At 45.3% G+C, this 15000-nt stretch overlaps 3 protein-coding genes across 6 annotated transcripts in view; 2 read left to right on the forward strand and 1 right to left on the reverse strand.

Annotated features, from left to right (window-relative positions):
- Positions 1 to 4120, forward strand: part of dclk1a (doublecortin-like kinase 1a) — a gene marked incomplete at its 3' end in the record, with an annotated part of 53100 nt that extends 48980 nt beyond the window's left edge. Inside the window, exons 10-15 of one of the 2 annotated variants that reach the window (XM_080549565.1) lie at positions 1 to 48; positions 353 to 430; positions 960 to 1137; positions 1709 to 1822; positions 2906 to 2979; positions 3839 to 3896. The exon at positions 1 to 48 is cut by the window's left edge and continues 86 nt beyond it. In XM_080549565.1, coding sequence (XP_080405691.1) covers positions 1 to 48; positions 353 to 430; positions 960 to 1137; positions 1709 to 1822; positions 2906 to 2979; positions 3839 to 3896 — 550 coding nt within the window. Of the gene's footprint in view, positions 49 to 352; positions 431 to 959; positions 1138 to 1708; positions 1823 to 2905; positions 2980 to 3838 lie in introns of both variants that reach the window. The other variant, XM_080549566.1, reaches the window with a different exon arrangement.
- A 3592-nt stretch (positions 4121 to 7712) lies between these two features.
- On the forward strand, positions 7713 to 10953 carry rfxap (regulatory factor X-associated protein). 2 transcript variants are annotated; one of them, XR_013937923.1, is made up of 5 exons: positions 7713 to 8055; positions 8354 to 8882; positions 9251 to 9361; positions 9684 to 10182; positions 10298 to 10953. XR_013937923.1 is itself a non-coding variant. In XM_080549688.1 (4 exons), coding segments are annotated over exons 1-4 (750 nt in total). In that variant the 5' UTR covers positions 7713 to 8053; the 3' UTR covers positions 9792 to 10953. The 2 variants fall into 2 exon arrangements, 1 of the variants encoding a protein (XP_080405814.1); XM_080549688.1 differs by having other exon boundaries at positions 9684 to 10953.
- Positions 10954 to 11924: 971 nt separating this feature from the next.
- The window catches only part of smad9 (SMAD family member 9), a gene marked incomplete at its 5' end in the record, with an annotated part of 7213 nt that continues 4137 nt past the window's right edge, over positions 11925 to 15000 (reverse strand). For both annotated transcript variants that reach the window (XM_080549621.1, XM_080549620.1), the window contains 2 exons: positions 11925 to 12688; positions 13145 to 13401. In XM_080549621.1, the coding sequence (XP_080405747.1) occupies positions 12545 to 12688; positions 13145 to 13401 (401 nt within the window). In that variant the 3' untranslated portion in view covers positions 11925 to 12544. The remainder of the gene's footprint in view (positions 12689 to 13144; positions 13402 to 15000) is intronic.

Below are 15000 nucleotides of genomic sequence, written 5' to 3' on the forward strand. Positions count from 1 at the left end.
CTGCGGAACCCCCACCTATGTAGCACCCGAGATTATCGCAGAGGCAGGGTACGTTTGTTTGTGTCTGTGTGTGTGTGTGTGTGTGTGTGTGTGTGTGTTTCTTCGTTATATAACCACAAAACAAAAACAGCTGTCCGCAAATCCCAAATGAAACACTCGAATTAAACACTCTTTAATTGTCTCTGTCTGACACACACACACACACACACGCACACGCACACGCGCACACACGCACACACACACACACACACGCACACAAAGACACACAGACACACACACAGACACACACACACACACACACACTTACTCACATGAGTCTATTGTCTTGACCTCTACATTGTCTCTCTCATAGATATGGCCTTAAGGTGGACATCTGGGCAGCTGGTGTCATCACCTACATCCTCCTCTGTGGCTTCCCTCCCTTCCGTGGGTAAGCAGCCTATTTCTTGCCTATCGGTGCAGCAGCGACTTGCGGTGAGGTCAAGGGTTGGGGAGGCACTGGCTAGTCAGAGCCAGATTTACACACATACTATGTGAACCTGATTAGATTAGATTAGATTCACCTTCATTGTCATCGCATCCCACCCCTGGTGCTTTTTCATTGCAGTTTTAACAGACACACGCTTATTGCCCACGCTCAATCCAGTTTCTGCGGGGGTTCGCAATCAGGGGAGGCTGAGCTTGTCACTCCCTGTATTTGCAGTGGAGCCAATGATTGGACTCAATACAGAAATGACATTTATAACACAAATCAGTGGAAAAATCGGAAAATATTTATTTTAGTTATTTCTTTTTAACAGTAATTTTCATTGGAGTATGACAGGTGAGGCTGCCTGCCCTGACCGCACGTCCCTGCAACGCAGTGTATTGTCACTAACATGTACTATGCAAATGAGTTGTCAAGACAAAGACATAATCTCAGGTTCCACATGTGTGTTGTGTGTTTCTCTTCTCTGAAGGAGCAGTGATGACCAGGAGGTCCTGTTTGACCAGATACTGATGGGACAGCTGGAGTTCCCTCTACCGTACTGGGACAACGTATCAGAAACAGCCAAGGATTTGATCAGGTCCATGCTGGAGGTGGAGGTGGACCAGAGGTACACAGCCCTGCAGGTGCTGGAGCATCCCTGGGTCAACGTGAGTACTCCACACCTCCATCAGTAGTGAACAATTCAAACCTGGAAGTAGTACACCCTGATCTCAAGATAGATTTTATGCTCAAGTGAGCAGGGTTCCCGCGCTGGTCTTAAAAAGCCTTAAAGTCTAAAATCCAGCAATCCAATGTATAAGGCCTAAAAAGGTCTCACATTTCAGTTATTCGGTCTAAAAATGAGGTGCTGGGTCATAAAAATGAGATCATGCAAGGAAATCAGTCCGACCACATCTATTTACACGGAAATGAATCAAGCTGGAACCAAAAAAAATGTTTGTCTGTATGCCAGTGAAATCCCTAATTTCATCACCTCGAGGATGACAAAAAGCTATCGTATGGTGTCGCGAATAGGTCTAAAATGGTATTCAAAGAGGTCTAAAAAAGGTCGAAAAAGGTCTTAAATTTGACTTGTTGAAACTTGTAGGAACCCTGAGTGAGTGAGTCATGTATCCTAAACATCCCCTCTCCTCTGCCTTCTCCTCCTCTCCACTCCTCTATCCATCTCTCCTTTCCTCTTCTCTCCTCTCCTCTCCTCCTCCTCCTCTCTCCGTTCAGGATGACGGTCTGTCAGAGAATGAGCACCAGCTCTCTGTAGCAGGGAAGATCAAGAAGCACTTTAACACCGGCCCCAAGGCCAACGACACCACCGCCGGGGTGTCAGTTATCACGGTAAGGCCTGCTTGTCTGCCCCCAAAACTACAATACCCAACACCCACCTGGCCTGGCTCTACTAGACCTACTGCTACTCTGTTGTTCAAACTGAAGTAGACATGTTGACGCTAAATGAAATGATACAGTTGTATTTGTACTGGTTATCACTAAGTTACTCTACGCTGGTTTCTAGTATGTTGTAATAGCTCTAAATGGGTGTTTGTATACTGGTTTACTCAGAGTTGTATACTGGTTTACTCAGAGTTGTATACTGGTTTACTCAGAGTTGTCCTGGTTTACAGGGACTGGACTGGTTTTTTAAAAAGATTGTTCTGGATGTAACACTGGTAGATTGTACTGGAAGTCATACTAGCTTGCCCAGAGTTTTAACGGCCCTAAATAGTGATCATAATGGTTTACAGTGATCGCAGTGAAAATAGTGTTTACTGGATTCTCCCGGATACTGGTGTTGTTTAGTATTGCTGGTCTTCAATCATTCTGGTTTTAGAGGCTGCCTTACCCGGTTGGAAAGGGAAATTAAGGGACTTCTTAAGGCAGGTTTATAGCAGACTGTCCTGGTTTTAGAGACAGACCGATTCTAAAGGCATATGTGATCAGAAGGTTGTGAGTTCAAATCCCGCCTGAAACCACACCACTACTAGTGTGCCCTTGAGTAAGGCACTTAGCCCTCAGTTACTCCAGGGGGAATGTCCCTGTAATTCGTAATTGTAAGTCGCTTTGGATTAAAAGCGTCTGCTAAATGGCTATTTTTTTTAGACTATACTGGTATGAAAGGCAGACTGTCCTGGTTTTAGATTCTAAAGGCAGACTGTACTGGTTTGTTTTTAGGGTAGTGGTGGTCTAGTGGATAGTGAGTTGGACTTGTGATCGGAAGGTTGTGAGTTCAAATCCCGCCTGAAGCCACACCACTACTAGTGTGCCCTTGAGTAAGGCACTTAGCCCTCAGTTACTCCAGGGGGAATGTCCCTGTAATTCGTAATTGTAAGTCGCTTTGGATAAAAGCGTCTGCTAAATGGCAAAATTATTAAAATTAAATTACTGGTATTAAAGTCTGACTGTCCTGGTTCTCTCTCTGCTCAGCTGGATCACAGCTTTTCAATGCAACGATCTGGGTCGTTGGACTTCTACCAGCACCCGTCCATGTACTGGATAAGGTACGCCCGGGTTTCTATAGAAACACAAACTGGATTGCGTTCAGTATGCAGAAACAGGAGAAAGCAAAAATGAGTTCTCTGACTGGTATACCGTCTTCTGTTTTCTCCTGTTTCATGCTACTGAAGGCGTCCCTTTTGGCTACCCCCCCTCTCCTTCCTGTGTCCCAGCTTGCTGATTGGCTGCTTTTATAGGCTGCGTCAGCCCCCCCATGCCCCTACCACCTCCTCGCCCTCTGATAGGCTGCCTGCGTCCCTAACCTTGACCTGTCACTTCACCCCGTCACTCACAGTGACGTCACAGATGTGTCCCTCCCATCGGCTGTGCTGTGTCTTTCCTCTTGTCTGGTCTGCTTCACTGTGCGGTTTGATGTTTTTTGCCCTCCCTGTCGAGTGAATGCACTTACACACTTGGAGTGTGTGTAAGTTAGAGTGTGTGCGGTGACGCTTGTTCGCATCTGAACCTTCCCTTGTAATCCTGTGACTTAAATGTGTGTGTCAAAAAAATAACACTAACACTGTAAACACTCCTACTGTAATTATTTTTAAATACAGTTTTTAAGCCAATAAATTCCATAGGTTTGCTGGAATGTTAACAGTGTGTAAGAGTTCATTTTCTACATGTTCCCCCCCCATCTGCTAATGCTAACGCTCCTTAACCCAGGATGTGAGTTTGCCCTTGTTGTGTCTGTCGCCATCAGTTTTATGAAGTGTGCTGCTGCTGCTGCTGCTGCTGGCTATCCTCCTGCTACCCCCCCGCTCTCCCCCACTCCCTCCCACCCCACTCTCCTACTAACAACACCCTGCCTCTCTGTATCGGCGTGTCTGACGGTCGGTTCTCTGATGTTCTCTGCTCCTCCAGGCCACCGCTCTTGATAAGGAGGGGCAGGTTCTCCGACGAGGACGCCACCAGGATGTGAGGCCACAACAGCCGTCGCTGACGACGACGACGATAACATCAACGACAACGACGACAAAGATGGAACCCCCCAGTTGCCTCCCTGGCCTGCTCCTGGCCCCTCCCTCTCTGACCCCTCCCCCTGGCCCCGACCCGTCCCCCAGCCCCAGCAGCGTCACATCTGATTCAGAGGACGTCTCCCTCAGCTCAGCCAGCACAGTGCGTTCCCCCACCTCCCCCTTCTAGAACTGGGGGGAGGAGTGGAGGCGGGCGGGGGGGGACTGTATGTTCTCCCCCTAACACCCCCCCCCCCCCCCACCGTTTAGAGCTGTAGGTGGAGGAGACGGATAGGGAAGGGTTCTCTCTCCCCTCTCTGGAGCTGGGGAAATGGAGAGGAGATGGGGTAGAGATGGGATGGGTGGAGGGAGGGAGGGAGGGGAGGTTGAGGGAACAGGTGATTGGCTTGTCAAGACTAGGAAGAGAAGGACGTAGAAAAAGGGGGGAAAAGGGAAGTGACTATTTTTTAAACCATCCTCTCATCTGAGCACATGTTGGAGAGCTTGAGGAGCTTAAAGAGGGTAATTGTGTGACCTTCTGGTGATGATCAGAGCTCAACATGGTTACAGGGGGTGAATCACCTTTACATGGCAATACATGGATCAATGTGTGCAAGAGGGACAAGCTATATGTACAACTGTACATGTTTGTACTGTATGTATCTTTTTAATTTATTCAATTTATTCTTTTTTTTCACAAAAGAAAAAAACAAACAAACAAAAAAACATGATTTTTCTCTGTTGACTTGTCAAAAGAACTCGATGAAGCGGGAAAACGATGGAAACTATGTAGCTTGGTGTAGATTGAGAAACAGTATTTCTGGATGGAACACTTGATGAACGTGAACTGATCTGACTTGAAACCACAAACAGGAAAAAGTTCCCCCCCCCAAAAAAATTTGAAAGTGAAGGTAGTTATTTCTCCAATAAGAGTGTTTACAGTTTTAAAGGTGTCTGTTTACTCCAATTCTAGATACTTCCTTTCTTCACCATACTGTAACTGATGCCTTCCTGTAATTTTTAGCTACAATACTACAGTTTACATTATCTTAAAGATTACTTCTTCAAGCTTACTCTAGCTGTATCTACCTTCCATCTCTAGTCAAAGTGGTTTGTGGGAGAGGTATGATGGGTGGTCAGCACAATGAAAGCAACAGCATTGCAGATAGAGATAGTATTTATAGATCATACTTCATGCTCTAATCAGATCATGATTTGGTGATGAGTTCTTGTTTGTATGCTATGTAAATAATATAATTTGATTTATTTTGATAGTTCACAATATATTTCTTTATCAGTAGAACAATAAGAGGATTGGTCAGTGTGTGTGTGTGTGTGTCTATCCAATAAACAGTCATCATAGTACATGAATCAACTGGACATGACTTTTACATTACAGGAAATGATGTCACCTCCTCACCACTGGAGATGGGAATGATTGTATGAGACCATAGCAAGGTTTTGTAGACGGTCTCTGTGCGGTTGTAAATCTTACTCGAGGTTATCAGTGTCAATGTCATCACAAACATGCCACCGTGAAATCTAATCTGATCTGTCCATTCTATCTCTATGACTATGAACTCGACCTGCTGCTGCGACAGTGCTGATACCCTACTGAACTCTGGGTACTGTAGTTCAGCCTCCAGCACCTGGGTGGTGATGTGATTTTCTTGAAGTGCAGTACTCTCACCAGTGCACCAGTGTATTAGAATCAGTTGCATACAATACCTATACCTCTGTTCAAGTATGGTTCATTAAAATACTATGAGAATACTGTGTACAAACCACTGGCATGTGTGTGTCTTCTTTTTGTCTTGTGTTTGCATAAAACCACTGAGTGTATGTGTTATCTCGTACATGGCATATTTTTAATATGAAAAACACATCCACATCTAACTCATTAATACAACTAACAGCTAATGAAGCCTACAATTATAGTGCTTCATGTTACATTTTATTGCTCTGCAATTGGGATGTCTACAGTAGGTCTCACAGTGTCACTGTGTTAACTCTGTTCAACAGAAATACATCAAGTTTCCTCTGCATGCTGCTGACTGCAAACCTAACATCAGACACACTGGCATAAACCACAATATGGATGCAAGAAAGAGATGAAAGGAGGATTTTTAAGGCATTCAAGCGGATTTCAAATAGCCACCAACTGAATGGCGCCCAAGAGTCGCACTGTGGATGTGCAGTTCAGTACAGAAAGTGTCTGTGGATTCATGACGCAAGGTTCTGCCAGTGCCTGATCATCATTAGCACCCAGGTAAAAGCATTGCTTGTCCTTCTGTTGATGAGCAGGACACATAAGCGTTTTGTTCTTCGTTTAAAGTCAGGGTTACGGACTGTGTGTTAGTGGTTCAAATCCCACGTGAAGTTCAAATCACTTTGAGCTTGGATCGTTGGGATTTGAGAAGAACTCCGGAGCACGTACACAGGCAGCACGTACACAGGCAGCCTGGCCCCTCCTCTCTGTTGCTGTTAGCAGCCTTGGAACTCCTGCTGTGATTGGCTGCTGCTGCTGCAGGAAACTGATGACCTCGGGACTCCTCAGCAAAGACTGAGAGACACACACACACACACACACACACACACACACACACATTAGTCTCAATAGACTCACATCCATGGGCATTGAACCTGTAGGCTAGCATTCATGTATTATGTCTCAGATAAGAGGAGACAATGGGGAGAAGAGTTGGACAGGAAGCCACATTGATTAAGTTGTTGTTGTTGTTGTTGTTGCCGCTGCCTCTGTTCCCTCTCGCTTCTGCCGAACACTCTCACACACTCAATGAGACCAAAGGTCCAGACGCCACTTGGAAAAAGTGTTCTACAACGCCTCAGACTCACCAGTCTCTTCTGGTTGAGCACCTGCTCGATGAGAGACGGTCTGGCGGGCCGGTCACCCATGGTGCCCAGGCGTTGTTTGTTGACAGACACCGGTCTCTCCTCTGAGCTCTCCTGAACAGGGGAACAACATGTATTTAGACACTTATTGACAACCGCAGTTTCATTTCAGGGTACTTCCAAGACAGAAACACCATGGTTGTGAGATGAGTACGTGTTAGCCATGAACATGCCTGAGAGGTGTGTGTGTGTGTGTGTGTGTGTGTGTGTGTGTGTGTGTGTGTGTGTGTGTGTGTGTGTGTGTGTGTGTGTGTGTGTGTGTGTGTGTGTGTGTGTGTGTGTGTGTGTGTGTGTGTGTGTGTGTGTGTGTGTGTGTGTGTGTGTGTGTGTGTGTATGAGAGAGACCCTGGTAATGCAAGTCGTACTCATCCAAACAACATCAGCCTACTAATTCTTCTTCATCAGATTAGTCAACTAATCGAATTAGACTCATTTAAGTGCAAAAGAGAGAGAGCTAAAACAACATGGATTACAACAGTATTAGCTGTAAAAAATAAAATAAAATACACCACTAGTGACCACCAGGGAGCAGCATTCAAACGCCAAGTTTCCTGTGACCACGAGACTCCTCCCCAATCTCGGGTCGACCCTCGTTGTGTTTGGCTGTGTTCGGAATAGCATACTAGCATACTACTCATACTAGATATGACGTAGATTTTGAGTATGCAGTGCGTTCACACTGTAGATTATGTGAGATTTGAGTATGAGAGAATCACATACTTACTATGAATTTAGTAGGCAGTATGCAGTATACTCATTGAGTATGCTAGTATGCAGTATGCTAGTATGCCATTCCGAACACAGCCTTTGTGTTTTGGGGTTCTGACAGCAGCCAGCTAGCTAACGCACGGCGGTGCACATCCACATCGCTTTAGTTTACCCTACGATTCCGCTACTTTCGTCCAGCGATCTACATGGAACACAACGCTGTTAATGTAAGGTATTCATATTTCGTCTACTAACTGAGTGTGTTCGATCGTGGAACGATCCGAAAAGACTCCGATCAAATGTCACGTGTTAGCTAGCTTAGCGATCTCTCTATCCGACCCACTCACCTCACCTGTTCTTCACCGAGAGACCCTTCTATCACCCTGATCTACTGAGAGAGACCCTTCTTCTTCTTCTATCCTAACTTGAGATCCTTGCGCATAAGTCGCATCATTGCACAAATTGCGGGTTTCAAGTTAGGATTACAGCCTTCAGTACCTACATGTAAGTCCCATTTTTCCCTTTGCTTTTGAGTGCAGTTTTAAGGTTATTTACAGAGTCGTGGATGAACCAAAACATAGCTTTACCAAAAAGTAAACACTTATACAGTAACTAAGCTGCAAAGTAGCTATTAAATAGGTGGTACATTTTAGTGTCTCTTCTGCATAGCTGACACACATTGAAAATGACCGAAAGTTATGCTAACCTAACCTAACTTGCGTATCATACTTAATTTCGTTAAAAGACAAAATGAAGGCCTGGCTGTATATGACATATGAGATGTTTCGTGTCTTGATGGCAGGAGATTACAAACTACCTGCTTTTCCATTGGCATCAGTCTGGGATTGGCAATAATCACCGCCACCATGAGCGAAGATGACAGCTCCTCGATCTCAGCCAACACCAAAGACTCGAGCATCTCTCTCCTGCTCACCAAGGATGGACAGACGTACTACGTGGACCAGAGCGGCGTGGTGGACAGTAGGAATGTAGAAATCACGCCGCAGGAATCGGACAACAACAACATGAACATGTACCCCTACGACAACGACCTGGACATGGACGATGACGAGGAGAGCGACGTGCTGGACACCTCCGACCCCCGGGATAGTGCTGCCAGCCCCGAGGAGCTCAACGACGAGGAGGGGGGGGAGGGCTTCGGAGAGAACTCTGTCTCCAAGAAGTGCACCTATGAAAGCTGCTCCGAGACCACCAGCCAGGTGGCCAAGCAGAGGAAACCGTGGATGTGTAAGAAGCACCGGAATAAGATGTACAAGGACAAGTACAAGAAGAAGAAGAGCGACCAGGCCATGTCGAGCGGGAAATTAGATGTATGTATTTTCCAGCTAATACTTTTTATACCATGTTTGTTTTAGCTCTCTTTTGCACTTAAATTAGTCTAATTCGATTAGTCGACTAATCTGATGAAGAAGAAGTATGCCAATGTTGTGTGGAGTACAACTTGCATACCAGGGTCTCTCACACACACACACACACACACACACACACACACACACACACACACACTCACACACTCACTCACACACCCCCCCACACACACACACACCTTTTTCTCTCGGGCATGTTCATGGCTAACACGTACTCATCTCACAACCATGGTGTTTCTGTCTTGGAAGTACCCTGAAATGAAACTGCGGTTGTCAATAAGTGTCTCAATATATGTTGTTCCCCTGTCCAGGAGAGCTCAGAGGAGAGACCGGTGTCTGTCAACAAACAACGCCTGGGCACCATGGGTGACCGGCCCGCCAGACCGTCTCTCATCGAGCAGGTGCTCAACCAGAAGAGACTGGTGAGTCTGAGGCGTTGTAGAACACTTTTTCCAAGTGGCGTCTGTACCTTTGGTCTCATTGAGTGTGTGAGAGTGTTCGGCAGAAGCGAGAGGGAACAGAGGCAGCGGCAACAACAACAACTTAATCAATGTGGCTTCCTGTCCAACTCTTCTCCCCATTGTCTCCTCTTATCTGAGACATAATACATGAATGCTAGCCTACAGGGTCAATGCCCATGGGTGTGATTCTATTGAGACTAATGTGTGTCTGTGTCTGTGTGTGTGTGTGTGTGTGTGTGTGTGTGTGTGTGTGTGTGTGTGTGTGTGTGTGTGTGTGTGTCAGTCTTTGCTGAGGAGTCCCGAGGTCATCAGTTTCCTGCAGCAGCAGCAGCGTCTCCTGACCACCCAGAACCGCAGCAGCCAATCACAGCAGGAGTTCCAAGGCTGCTAACAGCAGCAGAGAGGAGGGGCCAGGCTGCCTGTGTACGTGCTCCGGAGTTCTTCTCAAATCCCAACGATCCAAGCTCAAAGTGATTTGAACTTCACATGGGATTTGAACCACTAACACACAGTCCGTAACCCTGACTTTAAACGAAGAACAAATCGCTTATGTGTCCTGCTCATCAACAAAGAAGGACAAGCAACGCTTTACCTGGGTGCTAATGATGATCAGGCACTGGTAGAACTGTGGCTGTGTTCGGAATAGCGTACGCGAGATTTGAGTATGCGAGAAATTTAGTAGGCGAGCAGTTATTTCCGGGAAATTTGAAGTCGGTTTTGATGGACACTCTCTCGTCTCCTATTTCCCTAAATGCATTTCGCGTCCAGAGTTGCAGAGTTGCGTCCAGGGTTGCCAGATGGGGCGGGTTACCGCCGAATGGGCTACTTGATTTTGAGGTTATAGAAAGTTTAGGCTGTAAATTGTCAATCCCATCTGGCAACCCTGTGCGCTTTCAGCCTCGTCAAACTCATACAGCTTTTGTTTACATTGTCCGATAGCCTGGGGACCGAAAGCTTGCAATAAACATCGTTTTTTGCACATATTTGAGTGTGCAGATGCTGCTTTCTTGCACTCTATTTGATACTCTTCAGCTGCAGCACCCCAGCTAAGTCTGATCACGGATGAGCGGTGGTATTTTCACTACATTAACATGGTGAAATGCATTCTTAGACCAGGCTAGTCGTCATGATTACAAATATGCCACTTGAAATGCATGAAATCCACGTTTATTCACACGTTCGCCTAGTATTTGACTGCTTGTAGCCCAATCACGAATGATCCCAGTATTGTCGCTTCAGACGGACAAGTTGGGTTGTTATTGTGCTTGCTGCAGCCCACGATATGTTATTGCTCATATATATTTATTTTAATCATGTTATTTTACCAACTGTTAAGACAACAATATAGTAAGCTAGTTACTTGAGATATACTTAAGATATTGGCCCCCCAAATCATTTTACAACGTGTTGTAATTATGTTACGATATTTCTGTCGAGTGTGTACGGATACTTAACCTACTTAATTATGAATTTAGTAGGTAGTATGCAGTATATACTCATTGAGTATGCTAGTATGCACTATGCTAGTATACCATTCCGAACACAGCCACAGTCCGTAACCCTGACTTTAAACGAAGAACAAAAGGCTTATGTATCCTGCTCGTCAACACAAGCAACGCTTTTACCTGGGTGCTAATGATGATCAGGCACTGGTAGAACCTTGCGTCATGAATCCACAGACACTTTCTACTCTCTGAACACCATGTCATGCTGTAGGTGAATATTGTAGCAGTTCCAAATGCTACGATTCATATCAGCTACAGAGGGAAGTCATTGCTTTTATGTTGTTTTATATTCTTTTTAATGTCTATGTTTATGGATTGTTGTTGTTGTTTTTTTTAACTGGAAATGCAGCTGCAACATTTACAATGTGATAGGTGCTACCCAAACATTGTTTCAGAACAACATATCATTAAACGTAGTCATTGTACAGCTCCAGTCTTTGTGTTTGTATGTATGGTACTTCTGAATCCACTGTATTTGTCTGTAGGTGTGTGTGACCCTATTTGTCTATAGGTGTGTGTGTGTGACCCTGGTATGCAATGATATATGTGTGGGGGTTGAAATGGTTTTAAGTCACGTGACAATCAATCAATAAATCATTGCATGTGTGTGCTGTGTGTGTGTATAGCGATGTTGTCTATAGCTAGGTTTTTTAGCCGAGTGCTGCTGATGCTGACAAGTGTGTGATTGTGGCTACTGTGTTTTTACCTCATGTACTACATTTGTTGTGATGTGTGTATAATTCCTGATTATCATGGTGAACACGATGGCACTTCTATGGCTGTGCCGATGACGTCCATTAAAAACCTACCTGTGTTTGCCTGTATACAGTATGTTTACCCTTGTTTGCTTTTTTACTTCAACGTTAATTAGGCTAAGTAATTAAATTATATAAGCCAGTGCTAAGCCAATACCAGTGCTAATGAAGAGATGCCATAGATATAGGTTACTGAATATAACAAGTAAAGTCCAAAAAACATACAAAAAAAAACTTTAATGAAAGGCAGTATATGAAATGCTCACAAAGTCACACACTAGTAAGTACATATTGCCAACAAAAACACATACTAACAATATATATTTTTGAACAAACATCTATTTGGGTGGAATCCTAACTTGAGATCCTTGCGCATAAATCGCATCATTGCACAAATTGCGGGTCTCAAGTTAGGATTACAGCCTTCAGTACCTACATGTAAGTCCCATTTTTCCTTTGCTTTTGAGTGCAGTTTTAAGGTTATTTACAGAGTCGTGGATGAACCAAAACATAGCTTTACCAAAAAGTAAACACTTATACAGTAACTAAGCTGCAAAGTAGCTATTAAATAGGTGGTACATTTAGTGTCTTCTGCATAGCTGACACACATTGAAAATGACAGAAAGTTATGCTAACCTAACCTAACTTGCGTATCATACTTATTTCGTTAAAGACAAATGAAGGCCTGCTGTATATGAAATGTGAGATGTTCGTTGTCTTGATGGCAGGAGATTACAGACTACCTGCTTTTCCATTGGCATCAGTCTGGGATTGGCGCACCGCACAGATCCAATGACCCCCTATGTCATCTCTGTGAGACGTCAAGGGCACGTAGGAGATGAGATGAGTGTGTCTTTATGGGTGTGTGTGTGTGTGTGTGTGTGTTAGGACACTGAGGAGATGGGGTTGTGAGGAGAGCCCATCTGGGTGAGGACCTTGTCCAACCACTGGAGAGGCCCGTGCAGATGCACCTCGATCCAGCAGGGGGTGCTAGTCACGTCCTGACGGTGGTATTCTGCACCCCAGCCCTGTGAGAACAAACAGAGAAGACATTACGCTCCTGAAGTCACGTCAGCAGTACATGTTTGCAACACAAATGAAGAGGTATGTGTCTGTGTATAACTGGAGAACGCCACATTACATGTATGTAGTGATCGCACGCACACACACACACACGCACGCACACACACACACACACACACACACACACACACACACACACACACACACACACACACACACACACACACACACACACACACACACACACACACACACACACCCTTCCTCTAACGGGACATTCGATGATGCTCCCTTCCTACCTAAGGCTTCGCAGCGATGTGACAATCCCAGAACATCTACAGACAACCAGTCGTTGTAATAAATGTAGAACATTGTTTGCGTTCTGTCGATTAATTTACAAGAACGAGACAAAGAAGGCGGTGTGTGAACCACCTGACGCCTCCTACGGTTGCCACGGTTACCTTGACGAAGCTCATGCGTATGGTGCACATCTTGGTGAGCTCGTAGACGACCTCGAAGCCGTAGTTGACGGACTGGGAGAGGAGCTGGGCGAACAGCTGGTTGTTGAAGATCTTCAGGCTGCAGCCGCTGGGGATCTTACACACGGTGGTGGCGTGGAAACCGTGCTGGTAGTTACAGTTACGGCTCTGTACGAAGATACTGCTGTCACTCAAACACTCTGCGTAGACCTCCCCTCCGACGTAATACAGGTGCACACCTGAGGGGGGGAGAGAGGGACATGGAGAGAGAGAGGGGGGGGGGAGACGGAGGGAGGTGTTTACTTCACAGGTATTACTTATTTACCACCATGTGGCACGGTCTGGTGAAAAGGGCCGCATGTTGCCAATTCTCAAGTTGCGCAAACGAACAAAAACCTTCTTTAAAAAAATTTAAAAAAAAGTGTTTTCCGTTTTTTTGCATGTTACGAAAGCTGAAGTGTTGAAGAGCCCACTCGATGGAACAAACAATAGTTTTAGGATCACGGAATACTCATTTGGGAATTGGATTCACTGTTTCGTCTGCCGTAGGCTCCTGGTTAAGTGATACATGGGTTGTAAACAAAGTGACGCGTTAGGACGTGTTCAAAAGCAAGAACTGTGTGATCATCTAATTATGTGTAGTTATGTGTTTTTAGCATGTTGATGTTCTATCAGCATGTTGTGACGTGCACATGTTGTGACGGTAGTAGTGCTGTTCCTTTTTAGCGCTAGCTATTAGCAGCTGTTTTGCATGTGTTTTGATTCCAAATATCTTTGGAATAAGGCGTCTGCTAAATGCCAAAGATGTAAATGTAAATCTAAGTAAATGGACTGACTTATATAGCACCTTATTCCATAGCGCTTTACAATGTTCTCTCATTCACCCGTTCAGACACCAATGGCGGCAAGCGGCCTTGCAAGGCGCCTACCCGCTCATTGGGAGCAATTTGGGGTTCACTGTCTTGCCCAAGGACACTTTCGAGTTCGACATGTGACCAGCCGGGGGTTCGAACCGCCGAAAACTACCAACCTTGTGATCATTACGACGCTGGCTCTACGTCCTGCGCCAATACCCGCGGCCTACTAAGTAGTCTTCTGATACTACTGCTACAAATCTAAGCCTCACAGCTTGTGGACAGAAGAAAACACATTCCTGCTTCATTCTAGAATATACAGCAACTGCAACTACAAAGCCCAATAAGACAGAAGAGGCTGTTGTTGTTTTTCAACCCAAGGGCGGATATGGGATTAGGACTGTTTACCCAGGGATGTGTTCTATGACTTGGGACTGTTATTGACTGGTTATTTACAGTACAAATGTAACTTTATAGGGTTCTTCGTATGCCAAAGGAGAACAGTAATGGTGTCCATACGTATAAACCTGGTGGGTCTGGATAGTGTCAGTGGGTCTGTCTCTGTTCCCTGAGGGTGTGTGTGTGTGTGTGTGTGTGTGTGTGTGTGTGTGTGTGTATGTGTGTATGTGTGTCTGTGTTTAAGTATGTGGGCTCAGACATGTGGGTGGGTGGGGGCTTTAACTTGGCTCTTCTCCCATTACCCGCAACCCCTCCTATCACCCCTACCTCTCCAAATCACACACACTCTCACACAGATACCCACCCTGTGTGAGTGCCATTCATGGTATCCCATGGCAACGTTTCATCTCTACCCAGCATTGGCACAACAACGCTGATCTGACACCATGAGAAAAGCCAACATTAGCCCAGGGTGTGTGTGTAGTATGTGTGTGTGTGTGTGTGTGTGTGTGTGTGTGTGACAGGCTCAGGCTGCACTGACACCATGAGAAAAGCCAACATTTGGCCAAACTCTTCATATGGGCC

This window comes from Nansenia antarctica (genome assembly GCF_963989245.1).
Source record: "Nansenia antarctica genome assembly, chromosome: 20".
NCBI lineage: Eukaryota > Metazoa > Chordata > Actinopteri > Argentiniformes > Microstomatidae > Nansenia > Nansenia antarctica.